General features: G+C 40.3%; 1 protein-coding gene across 1 annotated transcript in view; it reads right to left on the bottom strand.

The window, feature by feature from the left end:
• The window catches only part of srrm4 (serine/arginine repetitive matrix 4), a 43749-nt gene extending 28568 nt beyond the window's left edge, over positions 1 to 15181 (bottom strand). The window contains exon 1 of the mRNA XM_026343918.1: positions 14685 to 15181. Within this exon, the coding sequence (XP_026199703.1) occupies positions 14685 to 14887 (203 nt within the window). The 5' untranslated portion in view covers positions 14888 to 15181. The remainder of the gene's footprint in view (positions 1 to 14684) is intronic.
• Positions 15182 to 16228: the final 1047 nt, after the last annotated feature.

The raw sequence follows: 16228 nt of genomic DNA, 5'->3' as shown, positions 1-16228 counted from the left end.
TACTTAAACCTTATTAAAGGGATTATCCCCCTCAAAGTCAAAGGTGGTGTTTAAAGGATTCACCATGCAGCATAGTGAGGCTGCATGTACTGAACTGTATCAATGTGGATTTAATGAGTAACATAAACTGCAAAGTGACATGCACATATGGTCTTGTAATGTTGCATATTAGTGTTGCCTATACAGAAACAAATGTAAATTTGCAGAGTAATATTGTAACAGCAGCATGCAATCTTAATAAGGTAGTGCAGGTTTTCTTTTTTTTAAAGGACATAATTATTAATAATAGCAGCTTTAAATGAATATTTTAATATTTCGGGCAAAATGCAGTATTCAGTTTCTAGCTGATCGTTCTACACCATGATAAGGGTCAGTCTCATATCTGACAGCTAAATATAAAGCTTGGATTATCTTGGCACAGCATAAAGACCGTGATGCTTTGTTTTGTGAAATGTACACCATATAAAATGAGTAAAAAATATAACTCAATAACTCTCAAGATGAAAACACACTCCAGTAAAATAAAAGGACACTGGTGCACTAGGTGTATTGGGTTGTGATCTATTTTAAGAGCTCTCTGAAAAGTATCTTTGCTATATAACATAGCTAAACAGGCGTAATATTATAAATTGCATATTTCAAATCATTTTCCACTGCACAAGACATATTGGAAAATAAGATATGTTCAAAATAAACCCTTAAGGCATGTATGAGGCATCTGGCGCAAAGCCTGTCAGCTGCTTTAAACATCATCAGCTTCTTGACAGCATGTTTTTTGTCACCTTGCTGGCAAATTCAAATGTTCCATGAGTGAACTGAAGAGAGGTGGCTGAGAAGTGGGTATAGATATAAACCTTTAGTCACAGAAATCCTATAAGCATATTTTCCAGAGAGAAAATAATAGCAAAGGCAAAGTGAAAGTGACTCAGGAGTAGTGAGTCCACCCCGAGCTCTCAGAGGAACTGGAGGAGACAGAGTTTAAAAGAAGGTGAGTCTCATCCTGAAGCAGAAGCAGATTATGAAAAAACAGAGGAGGCCTTATGAAAAGCTGTATTCACATGGGGAAACTACAGCACAGTGTGTTAGAAAAGTCACACAATTAAGAAAAAAAATAAATAAATAAATGTTAACCTCTGTGCCCCTGACTACAAAAATTTAAATCTGCAACTTATTAGGATTTGTTCTCTCCTCGTCAAATATATTACCAAATAGATTCATTTGTAAACATTATTTCTTGGAGATGGTGGGAAAAGAGAATTCATCCATTTTACAAGAAGAAAAGTACTTTTTAAGGCTCCATTTACACTGAATTATTATTATTTGGAGACCGATTTTGCGCTAAAACTTTAACTTTACAAATAATAGAAGTGGTAGATTGGCACAGAATTAAAATCAACACAAATCTTTGAAATGACTGCAAAATCCATCTCATATCCCCAAGCAATAACGGTCCCATTGGAATGAGGAATGGAGTGTTAGGCTAGGATTAACGCTGATAAGACAAGCGGTCGTCCACACTGATGACCCGAGGGTTAAAGTGGTAGGTTGCGAACTGGCTTTTAAACTTGCCTCTTGCAATTTGACGTACCCTGACCTTGGTGGCTGTCAGTCAATGAGCAAGCCAGTGTGTCAATCAAGCTGGAGGACAGTCCGCTCGCCTCAGAGTTTATGAGAAAAGATAGGGTCCCTGTGAGATTATTCGTCCTTCCAGTACCATATTAGCCCCTAATCTCCTGCCTCTCTCGGACTATTCTCAACAGGATGAGGTGTTGTTAACGGCGGCGACAGATGGATAGAGTGATGGTGGAGGACTTTGCTGGAGAAGGAGTAAATACGTCAATCACTCGAAGCAATAAGAGGTTTTCTTGAAGAGGATGGGGGGGGGGAAGTCACAAAACCTAGTGCCTCACTTTCTTTCCAGTATCCAAAGCATTCAGGTATCTTACTGCATCAAAACACACGTCTCCTACGTACAGTAGCTTTTATGAAGAGTTAGTTTAAATGAATTTGTCTTTATCAATCTGTATTTTAAAAGTGCTGAATTTCAAAGACTTTTTTTTCATCAGGTTGAATAACAAGGAAAATGTGCAGAAAAAAATCAAGCACTCAGATAAGTGGATTAAAAATAGACTCTATTCTGCTGTTTGACTTTGACGTTGATATCTCAGTGCATTAAGTTCGCCCTTTGGCCATCATGACAAGGATTATGCCACCAGTCAGGATCTATTTGTTTATGCAAATCATCACTCGATAGCCCCCCAACCAACCCCACCTCAGCTGAATACATCAAACAGCATGAGGGTATCCTGCAGTCCAACTGTAGCTGGCAGCTCCCTGTCCACCCCATGATACATACAATGCACTCTGCCCTGTTTCGTCACAGGAAAATTTGAAACAATATCCATTAGAGACAATGTGGGTTAATGCAGAAGCTGATTAGTTTGGGCAGATGTTCTGCAGCTGAGACATCATGACTATTGCAAACATGCTTCATATTGTTTCTATTTCATTTATTCAGTGCAATGAAAAAAAAAACTCTATAAGTCAAATATTTAGCACAAACTTAATAATTTAGCAGTCTTCCACAAATCCAGGAACTCATTTAGATGAGGACAAAAGACACCTCTGCATCGCCCTGGTCGGATCAAAGGCAAATCATTAATTCTGAGCCTCCCGTTGTCGTCAGATCTGGTGTTTTATTGCGACTAGGTTTCCTTAAACTGTCGTCAAAGAGAATGCTGAGACAAAGCAGTTCTAGTTCTCCTACAAGGGCACTGCTGAGCCCAAGTTTAAATTGAATGCCCCCAAATAACAGTTTAATTATGTGGCTATCGGAGAGGCTTTCATGTTTTCCAAATGAATCAGGCAGAGTGCGATAACCAATTCTTTCATCAATGCTGAACTGGAAAAAAAAATTATAAAGAGCCACTGAAATTAGCTCATATTCCAGAGACATTGATTATATTTCTTATGAAGCAGAATATCCCTAGATCACCCGGTGCTAGATAAATTTAATTAGTGGACAAATTCAACTGCACATGGAGTGTCCATATCTTTATATGGCAGAGCTTGTGAGACTAAGGGATGTCTTTATTTATAAGGTTTTAGTGTCGATGTGTGCTTAATAACAAATTTCTACCACAGCAGGCAGTAAATGTGTGTTGCATTGTATATTGCAGCACATGGTTGTAATTATCAGCTCTTCTAAAAAAAAAGTTAGTTTTAACCAAGGGGCTTGCAAAAAGCAAAAATGATTTAATAGAAGCATTTCACTGACTCCATGGGTTTAAACAGATGAAGCCTGTAGGTGTGAAACCACCTTCTTGAATTGTGGAAGACTAGTCTGTCTGCTGACACAGTTTATCTATATAAAAAATGTATTAAATTACATTCTTATAAGACTAAGAGTCACAGTTATTAGCTGTGCTTTGAGCTAAATACTAACACTAGCATGGTAAACATACAATGATGAAATGCTGGTGCATACCGTGCAGTATTTGCCATGTTTACATTCTTAGTTTAGTGACTTGAGAGTGCTAAGCAGCGCTAATTGGTGCTAAAAACAGACAGCTGAGATGCTGCAGCTGAGATGGGTGTGTCATTCGTTTTTGCCCCGTTCATTATCTGGGATCCACAAAAGTCTGTACAGCATTTAAAGCCATTCAGTAGGCGTAAAGATATTTCAGTCTTGGGTAAAGTAAGGGACAGACCAGCTGTCAGTGTCACCCATGGTGCGACCTTGACTAAAAACTATTGCTACCAACCTTTTACTGACAAGTACCCATAATATTCAGCAATAAAACAAGCTGAGTAAAAGAAAATCGTTCATTATCGTGATTGTCTTTCATTAATGTTTCTGGGTGACTGGTTCATCATCAAACACAAACTATTCCAATAAACTTCCACCGATCAAACATGCAGTCGCTGGCGGAATGAATCAGCAATGCTGCTGCGGTACTGCATCTGCAAAGTCATTTGTGCACTCATGACATCTATAGCAGCCAAATTGCTTTCAGTGACCACATTAAACATATGTCTCACAACTGTGCATTCTACTCGGCTGCAACAAAACTTAATTAAGGAAAGAAATGAGCCATTTCCAGAAACCAGAGCCACAGAAACACCAATCCTGTGGTATTTGGGCACTATGCTGATGCCAAGTGAAAATTATTACTTTCATTAATGGTTTTTTGTTGTCTGCAAATACAAAGAAAACACAGTAGACAAATATTTACAAAACGTCTTTATCATTTGAGATGTCATTCACTTGAATTGATGACGAAGACAAACATTTCACTGAAGCTGCTGTAAGGTGGTGATGACCAAGAAATTAGGTTTTAGTGGAAAAATTTGTCCTATCGAATAGTTTAAAAGAAGTGATCCAACTTTGCCAGAAGGATCATAACTCCTATCCCTACTCTGGTTGATCTGGCCCGACAGAACAGGAGATTTCTACTCTACTTCCTTCTCACTCTCCAAACAGCGACAAACCCTGTCAGCTCCATTTGTCCTAATCAGTTCTTAGTGGGATGTTCCGGCTACTGGAATGTCAGTGGGAATAACACTCACACTGGGAAGTAGCACACTGGCAAGATGAGAAGAACAAGTCTGTACAGCAATCAACCGAGAGACCCTGTCACACTTTGACCTTTGATTGTGACCTTCACGATCATCTAAGATCTGGTACTTACTTTCAAATGCTGGTTAACTAGTTGTTATCTATTATCTCTTTACACATCAGTCTCCCATTTTTGGATTTATACATCTCTTTACAGCTACTTAATTATGCGTTAAGATGTATTAAAGCTTTAAATACTGCTTTAAAAGGGTATTTTCATAATGCTACTTGTCATATTTTTCCTTTTTTTATACCTGTGACCAAAAGTACAACAAACAACAAATCTCAAAGCAATATTGTTGATTGCTGTTTGAGAAACATGTCTGTGATTGGTGTAACCTGTGAAGGCTGCTTCACTGCCTGTGACACCAAGTGGCCTTTTGTGCTTGAAATTAATCCCTTGAGCAGCGATAACTCCACTAATGACTAGATGTTATAACTAGGAGTGTCTTAAAAATGGCAAACACTGGTATTGATCAACAACCCTGTCAACCCCCGAGATATAATACAGTAATTTTACTGCTGAAAGGCAGTAAAAATTATATTATAGCTTTTAAAAAAACATGCTGCCGAAATGAACTGTGGCCAGTGGGCATGCTTTTTATGCTCATATAAGAACAATAAAGCAAGAGGCAACAAAATGGATTCATTATTTATGACTGAATATTGTAAATGGGAATAATAACATAATGCGGCTGAAGAGCTGGGGCTACTTAACAGGAATCATAAGAGGTTTACTGGCATAACATCTTAATCTAGGCATTTTGTAGCTGTTCCTATTTGTTTACTGATAAAAGTAAAAGCTGCCAAAAACAAAACATTTCAGACTGTGTACAACAAAGTTTTTACTACTGAATGCAAAGCAAATCTGACTTGTGCTGGTATGAGCATAAAAAGGTGCCATAGTTTAGAGATCGCTTGTCATTGTCTGACATTATGTGTCAAGAAGCGACAGCAGAGGTGAGAGCGAGGAAGGCGGGAAGGAAGTATCGCAGCAGGCCAATTAATTCCTCAACTCCCATCTCCGATTGCATTCGTGACATCAATGCAGCCACAGTGTGCACCCTTACCCCTGCATCAGTTATGCAAATGGTGACAATTTCACATGAATGGCAGATCATCTTCCTGAAATGAGGATGGGCAAGAAGCGAAAATGAAAAATGGAGGAGGAGGCTGAGTTGTGGGAGCCAGTCAGCCTTGAAATGATTTAATTTAAGCGATGAGGAGTTGACTTTGATAAGTTTGCATTTTAATTATGAATACCACGACTGCTTCGGGCGTCCAGTTAAAAAAAAAGCAGCATACTTGGCAAAACGAACAAAAAAAAAAAAAAGAGAGAGAAAGACCAACAAGTCTGACAAAACATTGGCTGATGCTCTTTGTCTAAATGGCTCGTATGCGTGTGCATGTGTGTGGAGACATATAGTAAATAAGATGACTTCGACTAGGGAGTCAAATTTGCTGCCACAGGGAAAAAAGATTGTGCCTATTATGTAGGATTTTTCAGATTTTCCAATATGCCAACTCTGGGGTGTTTATGCATATTTAATGAGGCCTTTGCCTCAGTGCAATTTTAGACTGAGAAGGATTGCAGCCTACTGTCATTATGAGTGATTGTGCTACCTCAGAGCACATTCAAGTTGGATGTGGCAATAACTATCTGTCTATGCCCCAAAGCACCACTGATCTTATTATGATTATGACTTTTTCAGCAGGTATATATTTAAAACCTGACACGTTATATCACTTATGTTTAAGCTCTTATAAACCTGAGACTATGTCACATGAGACTATGAGGTTATTTTGTGTTGTATACGCTTAAAGAAAAGATTTAGAAAATAACAATAAGATAACTTTTAATCTCCATTTCTCATCTTTCACCGGCCCAAAGCGTATCTTATTTTGTGACAGCTAGAAGTAAGAGCTTCATGTCAGCATGTGCAATAGGCGTTATAAATCAATAAAGAGTAACATATTGTTCCGTTTTCTTTATTTTTTATGATATTTTTATTATTTGAAAGTTATATAATAATTACATAATGAATTACAACTTAAATTGTATTGTAATATTGAAATACTTTTGTGAGGAGACTAGAAATTACATATCGGAGCCACATTCTCCTTCACGTGAGGTGCTTCTATCATGTGGTCAAGCTGATTCTCAGTTAAACATGATCGTTGGCTCCTATGGTTTTCATGTCCAGGGACATCCCTGGCTTGTGAAGATCTAATAGGTCGTAATGAGCCGGCCATTCCTCTCAGGGCCACCACTCTCCTTGGTAATGAATCGCTCGAAGGAATAGGTCATCTCTGTCTGTTAGATTTACTAATGTCCATTTCAAGTGGAGCCAGCAGAGGACAAAGGAGTGTTTCACCTTCTCTCTCATCATCTATTATGAGTTTATTCAATGTTGTACATTATGGGCCTTCATATAATTCAATTCCCTTTGGCCAAGACTCAAGAAAGGATTTCTATTCATAGGTTGGAATATAATATTCAGTAAAATGTAATAACCTTGGCTGCTCCTGAAATCACAAAATGTCCCTCACAGAGTGCCCCTTCCTTTTTCTTCATTTCCTTCCTCCTTCCACACCTTTCTTCATTCTTCTCCTGTCTTCTTTTCAGACAGTTATTACAGTCATACTTTTCAGTCCTGTCATATTGATTTCCATCCTGCATCTTTCTTGAAAATAAGTTATTTTTTTAAATTTCTCTCTCTCTGTCTCTCTTTTTCTCTCTCTTTCCACAATTTGTTTTAGAAAATTAAACACCAATCAACATGGCGACATGCAGCTTTGTGCTTATTTCAGTACGAGACAAAATGTAAGAAAGAACTCTAAAAAGTTTATGGAAGTATATGGGACAACATCTGTAAGTGTTATTCATACCCCCAAATGTAGTTGAAAGGCCAGAGTGCTAAATGTCCAAAGCTCATAAACAGAAGAAATCCCTGATAAAGTTTGACAGAGTAAAGCTTCTTTTACAGGAGAAATCAGGAACATTACATTTTTTACACGTTGATCGACCACCTCGGTATCTCCATTTGTTATATTTATTCTTGCAGTCTGCATTCAGAGAGCACACACACACACACACACACACACACACACACACACACACACATGCAAGTGCAAACATCTCATGAACAAGAAATGCAGTTTACTATGTTAATAGACTAAAATGCCACGGTTGTTTTTAAATGTCAGTGCACTTGAATTAAACTTAAAATGTGTGCAACCAGATGCAGAATAGATCCATACCGCTGTAGTATACTGTAGTCTAGATTGGTTTACATGAACAGTTCAAATACTGAACTGAACTGAAGACAGTAACTTTCAAATAGGGCTGTTGTTTCTTCTGTTTAATTATTGATTAATTAAACTAATTCAGGTGTAAAAACCACTAATGCCAAAAAGAAATCATTCCTGTACATTATGTAGCATGTGCTCAGTAAAACAACATATCTTCTATAATAATCTGGATAACAAAAAATAAAGGCATATAAGTGTGAGTCAAGTTAAAGTTGATTTGAGCTCACAAAGTTCTTTGGCATAACATGATCAGGAGCAGCAGTGGATGTGGCCTAGGGCTACAACATTGACGAGGTCAGCCCTGCTCCTGCACAAATAGTCCTAACCTCATCCGTTCACACTTTACCTTCAGGTTTTCAACCTAGTTTTCTTCCCACTAAAACTAGGAAAATAATATCTGGACTAATCATACATGAAAATGTGCTGCTCGGGATGTGAGACTTGGCACAGTGGCCAACAGATGCGGGAGGAAGGAAGGAACAGGAGGAAGGCAGTGTGTGGCATTTTCTTCACAGAGGAAGACCACAGGCTGGGAACTGTGATCCCTGAGGGGAAATTTCAAAGAAGCTTTGAGCTGATGTTTCAGGAAGGAAAGGGTTAAAGCTCAGCTCTTTGCTTTCATCTTCGAAAATGCTGCTGCTGCAGCTGCTATTCAGCTCTGGAGGAATTATCATGTTGAACCCCCCCATGGAGCAATGTGTGTCAGTCTCCATATGTACAGTATGTCCATTTCTACTGTGATTGTCCTCAGGAGGACAGAGAGAAGGGGCAAATCCTCCGAAGTTAGGTCATAATTTCCTCAAAGTTTGTTATTATTATGTTTATGCTAATATAATACACTTTAATGAGGGTAAAGGTTGAGGTTAGAGTGACCGTATGCTTGCTGCCAAGATAAATAAATGCTGGCAGGTTTAAGACCAAGGGGCATAGTTTGAGAAAGAAACATGCTGCAATAACTCCAAAGTCTTTACAGCATTCATTTTTAAATGTTGTTCATTGACTCTACATTCTTGTGCACCGGTATCATTTCTGTGGTAACACTTAATAACCAGCTCTTCAAAATGTGTGCGAACAAATGGAACGTTTGCTGTACATTTATGAAATCTTTGGCGCCCTTTCACTGCATCATTGTTTATGTCATTTCTATTTATGTCTTTATGCTGTCTGCAAGCTGCCCGACCTGGCATGAGGAGTAAAACAATGAATAATACAAATCTGCTACGACTGCACACAGATTGGAATAAGTTCAGTTCAGTTGATTCGATTGAGTTCCTCTTCACTGTACGCACGCTGATACACTTAGAGGATTTGATGCACTCAGGACTGACTACAGTAGCGATGCATAAACTATGTGTATGTATGCACAGAGGGATTCAGATCGGTTCCATCCTCTGATCCATGACCACAAACAAACACACAACCTTAGATCTTTACATGAATTGTGCGTACGAGAACATAAAAAGAGAGACTGCCTGGATTCAAACATCAAAGGCTTTTTTGAGCTCTCCATTCGCTGGGACGTGCAGCTTTCGGGCATAGCTATTGTTATCCATCATGCTTAGGTTATATGAAACATCTATCACAAGTTAGCACTCAAGTGCAGCTTATCATCTCCCAAAATCAATAGGTGTGTCATTAAAGTTAAACTTATTTCTCACAGTGTCAGCTTGTGCTTGAAATGAGAGTGAAATTTTGAAATGTCAAAGTGAACTTTAAAAGACAGAAATATCACCTTTTGAAGTAACCGCTGAGTCATTGGCATTTATCAATAACACCTTTAAACTCTCCACTGATATATTACAGTCATTTTGCATTGCGGCCCCCAGAATGTCTTTTTTATTCTACCTTTAAGAACTGCCATTCTGGCTGGCAGTTTTTTGAGACTGTTGTTGATAAAGTGAACATATCTTTTCACTGAACTTTCTACTACTACTACTAGTACTACTACTAATACTACTACTAATACTACTACTACTACAATGCAGTCATTTCTTTTACATGTTTTCAAACTTTGTTCTCTATACTGCAATTCTATTTTGCAGTATAGAAGGGGATAGTCTTGACGCAAAGCAACCTGCAGCTTGCACTGGATAGATGGTTGCAGGGTCTGGCTTACTCAGCAGGTTACCTTTACTGTTGTCTACATGACAGCACCACTTACTTTCAACTTAAAACAAACTAAAAATTAACTTAAAAGTGGTAGACAGAAAATACTTGTTAAACCTGCATGAAAAACAGACTGCTATAAGAAATAAAATATATAAATATGTTAAGTATTCAATAAGTTTTGAAAAAGATTGTGAAGTGAAGTACAGGACAAATTTCAAATGATGATTAATTTCAGTGTTTGTCAAGTTTGGAAATCCTTGACTAACATTGATTGAAACCATTTCTATTTCAGAGCTGGACGTTCACAATTAATTTCTCTTTCTTTTTTCGGGTTACTAAAAGGTTTATGTTTTTATAAGAAGTCTTAATCTAGATAACACATTATCAGTCTTGTGAGTCTTGGCTACTGCATCAGACTTTTCTTTTTCCAACTAAAGCAAAGCTTCTGTCAAAAATCCAAATCCAGTTACTGGTCCTAAGTACCTACATGAGTGCTTTTGCCGGTTGTTGTTGTTTTTTGTTGTCTGTTGTTGTTTCTCTCTTCTCTTTCCACTCACTTCAACCGGTCGAGGCAGATGGCCGCCAACCTTCTGGAGGTTTTTGGGTTTTGGGTTTTCTATATTATTCTTTATTCAATTATACTTTGTAAGGTCTTAAACCTTAAACACAGTACCTTGAGATGACCTCTGTTGTGATTTGCCATATACAAATAAAATAAAATTGAAATGAATTTAAACACAAAACCCCTCCTACTGTAAAAACACGTGCAACGGACACTCACACTTTAAGTCACAGTCACTGGTTTGATTCAGATGAATTGGCTGTGAGGGAATCAGTATCAAGTGTGAATCCATTTCAGTGATAAGTCTGATTTCTGCCTGGGGAGCAGGCATCATCCTCTACTCTCTTGTCAGCATGCCTCAGAGGCTGCATCCTATGTACTCTGAGTAATATGACATAGATACAGAGAGGGCAGAGGTACCACACACTGAAATCGTACTGAGAGAAGGAAGAAGAGAGATACAGATGTGAAGAGAGGGAGAGAAGTCAGGTAAAGGACCTCAGCGATAAAGAGAGCAGAGGCACAGACACAGAGATGTACAACAGCTCGTCACTAAATCATGTTTGTCACTTTCTGAGAGAGAGAAAGAGAGGCAGAGACAGATGCATGGTCTCAGGGGAAGCTCTGAATGCCACTTCCTGATGTTTGTGAGACTACAGACGCTGGATTTGTGTATTACCAATCACAAAATGTGAATTTAAATGTCTGCAGAGATGGCGTGTGTTCATACTTTAGCACAGAGGTGGTCACAGTGGATTGTATAAATCACAACACTAATGTAATTATGGGATTGGTTGTTTGTTACAGAACTACAGTAAGCTGGAGTTAATTTGATGTTGTGTGCTGTGTCTTAGATGTTCCACCATGTTTACAATGTGTCGTGTCCTACACTCATGTGGTTAACAAGCTGTAATAACCTGACTTATCATTTTTAATATGATTGAATTCAGTAAAGCTCAAACGTAATCATCATTTTTCAAGCTGTATTTCGTTTGCACTACCTTGTATTCTAAGGTGTTCCTGTTATTTTGCCCACCCTGCTATATATTCCCACTGGTGCTGTCAGTGTACAAGCCCCTCTGAACCTTTTCCCTCTCTTCCTCGTTAAACCAGCATCTGCTGAGGTAAGAGGCCTAAAGCCCCCTACATCAAACACACTCTCTCTCTTTCTCTCTCTCCAGCAGACACACACACACACACACCCTCCCTTGTATTGCACTCTCTCGAGCCTGCCATCTGCCACAGAGTTGGACAAGACCTCAACAACACAGCACACACACACACACACACACACACACACACACACACACAAACACACACACGCTCATTTCAAATCCTTGCAATAGCTGGAAAACATCTCTGGTACAGATGCACATGGATGCACACAAATAGAGTCACACACACACTTAAGTTTACAAACCCGAAGGTTAGCCAGGCTGCATTTTTAATGACGACCCCCCCCCCCCCCCACACACACACACACACACACACACACCATGAACAAAACAGCTTGCAGGGTCATAATGGTTTTGAGCAAAGCCCCACCCCGCTGCATTGAGCCAGTGAACTCCTCCCCTCCTCTGTGTGACTGGCCTGAAGAGGAGGAGACAGGGAGGACAGAGCGGGGAAGGACAGAGAGAGAACAACAAACTCTAATTACTCCTCTGTGGCTCTCGGGCCCCTCCAGCACTTGTATTTCAGAAGTAAAGGGGAACGAGAAGGAGGAGAACGGAAAGGGAAGGCGAGGACAGTGCATGCAGAGGAAAAAGGCCAGTGCTGATTGAACATGAACCATCTCCCTGTGGCTCTCCCCCCTGTCTCCTCTCCTCTTTCCCTCTCCGCTCGTTGTACATAATGCCCCCTTGCGTTCACCACACAGTTATCCACACTGAATAATGATGTTTCCTCTTGGAGAGAAAGAGGCAGAGGAGCGAGCCTAAGGCCATGCATTCTGATGGTCTCAGCATTCCCCAGCCACACTCTGCTTGGGCAAAATCAACAGAGCAGCAGGGAGGGAGGAAGCATGGGTCTCCTCCTGTATCCATATTCTCAGGGTGTTGTGTTTGTTGTGCTTTACTCATTATTTACAATCTGTATCACCCGAAAGTCTCCCTGCATTTCTGTCTCTTGGAAAATATGCACAGAGATGAGGTGCAGTGGATTATGGGAACACTGTGGTCGTCTTTCACGAGCAGACACGGGGCGAATTAGCAACATTATGTCTTCTCTCTGAGGACATTTGCTCCGGCCTGTCCCCACCACGCTGCCATCATCATCGTCACTGTCACCCGGACGGTGCCCATGGAGGGATAAAACCACTTGAGGAGAGATTCCTACCAGGAGAAGCCAAAGCCGAAGAGACAGCTGGGCCCCGCTCCAGTGTCTCCAGCAATTTCGAAAAAGGCTGCTCAGTTCATAGCAGCCAGTCACATTACATTTCCCCTTTTCATTGGTCCATTTACTTTGTTTCTATACATTTTTGCCATTTTCCCTAAATAGAATTGAATCAATTGTCTGCACCACACAATGGATGGATGACAGGGAAATTGGAGCTGCAGTCAACACGGTTACAATAGGGGCAACGAAATAAAATCATATTTGGTCACATTCTTGCAATGAGATCTGTATTTTGTCATATCCCACACGCTAAAAGAATCCTTTACAACCAGACCGTGTGCGACATTATAGTCCTGCTGTAATAGAAGCCATTAAAGACACATTATCTGGTTCAGTGTCTCTTTCCACAGTCTGTGCTGATGTAGGATGAAATGGGCCATTCTAATCCTCATTAACATAGCTAATTTCACATAAGAGAAAGTTGATAGTGGGTGTCAAAGCCGTTCAAAGGTCACCCAAGCGAGCTACATCATTTGTAAGTATGTATGTGCAAACGTGCACGCATGAAAGTGTGGTCATGTAAAAATCTTCTCCCTGTTTGAACATTTATTTTGTACTATATAGACTAAAAAAACAAAGTGCTGCCATTACCATGTCATGTAGTGTAGTGACAAATAGACACAGCGAGCAGAGAAGTGCATGATAAAATGGATGAACTTGTCAAAGCACTGAGATGACGGTTGAGCGTGCAGGCAGGAGGACAACTGGGATAAAAACAAGCGAAGAGAGCAAGGAGGAGAAAGGGCAGCCACCTTCCTGCTCCTCCCCTCCGAGGCTATAAGTGCCACTAACCTTTGGCAGCTCAGACGAGAGAAGCAAACATGTTACATGTTGCTCCTTTAACAGGAACACCAGCACAAAACCATGTCACGGTTGTTGGAGACAAGTCTGACATTAGAGGAGCGAAGGCAGTGCCTTATGACCTTTAAAGGTGGGGGGGGGACAATTAACTGAACGTCAATCTTCGTGCCAGCTGTGTTTGGGTGTTTATCGCATGTGTTTGGCTGCATATGTAAGTGGAGAGAGTTCACACAGATGTGTGCTTGATGATTGATCAACAACAGATTTTGGTTTTAACTTTTTGAAAGGTTCCAGGAGACATTTGCTGATTTGTGGATGCAAAGATGTAAAACAGGATTAAATAGACTTTACATGACTGCCACGTCAACAACTTTTAACTGACTATATTTCAATATATACATATTGAAACGCCACAGTGAAATCTAATTACTGACGTGCTGCTGGAATAATGTTTTCCTGTACATCAAAATATTACTTTTATATTATTCTCATTTTACCAAAAGCAACTGTAATGAGAAAATGGCAACACAACATTTATCATTGAAACATGTTGTGTTTAATACAACACAATTCTGTAATTAAAGGTCCTGTATGCAAATATCTTAGTGTTATATTATAGTGTGACCACAAAACAACATCTAGTCTAAAGGATTATTTCCTTTCCCATCACGTTCCATCATTTTCCTGATGGGTCTGGCATCAGCTACCTCCTTCTCAGCAGTCACTCTACAACCACTTGCTGATGTTTTGTTAGCTGAGATTCTTGCTCATAAACAGCAGTTTGTGGAACCATGAGCCCTGTGATAACACTCACTAAATTAAAAAACAAACAAATAACCACAGTGTGTTTGCTCTTTGATTATAATGACAAAGTTGAGCACTCACTCAGCCACCCTCCTGCGGGCCGTGATGCTGGCCACGATGACGCTCTCCGGTCTTGGGGTGGCCACAGCCTTGAAAGTGCCCTTCCAAAACTTCTCAAAGAGCTGCTTCTCCTCCAGCTGCTTGAGGATCGGTGTGCTGCTCTGTGATCCCAGAGATGAAGCGGGGCCACACGGGCCAAGCTTGAACGAACACGGGGGCTGCATCTGTGATTCTTGGTCTCCACACCAAACTGTCTTCAGTCCCTCATGAGACAGTCTCTCTACACACTCATGGAAACACACACTCACCCTAGTTGTTGCTCTGGAGCTGTCCAAGTACTGAATCAAAGTGAACAGAGCACAGAAAGTGTTCTCCCGGCTTTCTCCTCTCCCAGCAGCAGGTCACTGTGTCAGCGCGTCTGTCTGCTCTACGCTCTAGAGAAGGAGCGTTGGGAGACAAAAGCTGACCCACTCCAGCTGGAAGCGGGGTATTGTTCTCCCAGATGAGGGAAGGAGGGGTGGGTAAGATAATGTTTCTCTCTCTCCGCCTCTCCTCTTCTGTCACATCTGCTGCTTTTTGAGAGGGGGTCTGGGTTGGGAGGCTGGAGCGCTCCTTTTCCCACAGCTGCCGGCTGCTTCACAAAGAATCAGGAATCACAAGACAAGAGACAAAGCATGTTTCAGTCCTGAGGAGTGAGAGGCGAAGTGGTTTTCTTGTAGGATGCACTGTTTTGGCCGTGGAGAGGGCAGCTCGTGCCCACGCGTAGCGGCTGAGGGCTGACCGGGTGTTGAGACAAGTGGTGCGGCGTGTCTGAGGGCAGGCTTGGATGCGTATGGAGTATGAAGTGTGCGAGTGGAAATCGAGTGAGGAGCTCAGCTGAGAGCGGCTTGTTTTGTGTCTCTCAGCCTGTGACGTCAGCGTCGGGGGCTGGACACTGGGGCGAGGGACACCTTCTGTCATCCTCTCTCTCTCTCTCTCTCTCTGTCTCTTTGTTACTCTTGTCTCACTACTACAGCCTTGATTAGGTCTACTTCATTTACATTACATTACAAACCTGATGTGTGCCAGCATCTCTTTCTCTTTTTATTTTGTGTTTTAGTTTCTTTGTGTCTTGATTTTTTTCTCCATATCTTCACTTTGTTTCTCTCTCGTCATTGTTTTTCTTCCATTTTATTTCTTTCCTTTACAAAAAGCTAGCAGCTATTTTGACCATCCATTAATCTTTTGAGCCATGTTTTGCTAAAACTCAGAGTTTTCTTTGATTCCCGATTCTGCAAAGTTAGAAAATGAATGCCTTGTACATCTGAAGGCAAAAATACAGAATTGTAATGTGCTTTATTTACAGTTTTATGACATTTTAAAAAGGCCAAACAATTCATCAAGAGAATAATGAGCCACTTAATTGATGATGAAAACAATAACTAGTTGTAGCCATTTACTTTTAAAATAGGACAATGACTGAATGATGTTTCAGCTTTGCAGAAAGTAAGAAAGTATTAGTTGTGTTGGCTTTAAAAGGACAAAATAATGTAGTTATGACTCATCAATAATGACTCATGATTAAT

This window comes from Anabas testudineus, chromosome 9 (genome assembly GCF_900324465.2).
Source record: "Anabas testudineus chromosome 9, fAnaTes1.2, whole genome shotgun sequence".
NCBI lineage: Eukaryota > Metazoa > Chordata > Actinopteri > Anabantiformes > Anabantidae > Anabas > Anabas testudineus.
This window is presented reverse-complemented; position numbering and strand designations above follow the sequence as displayed.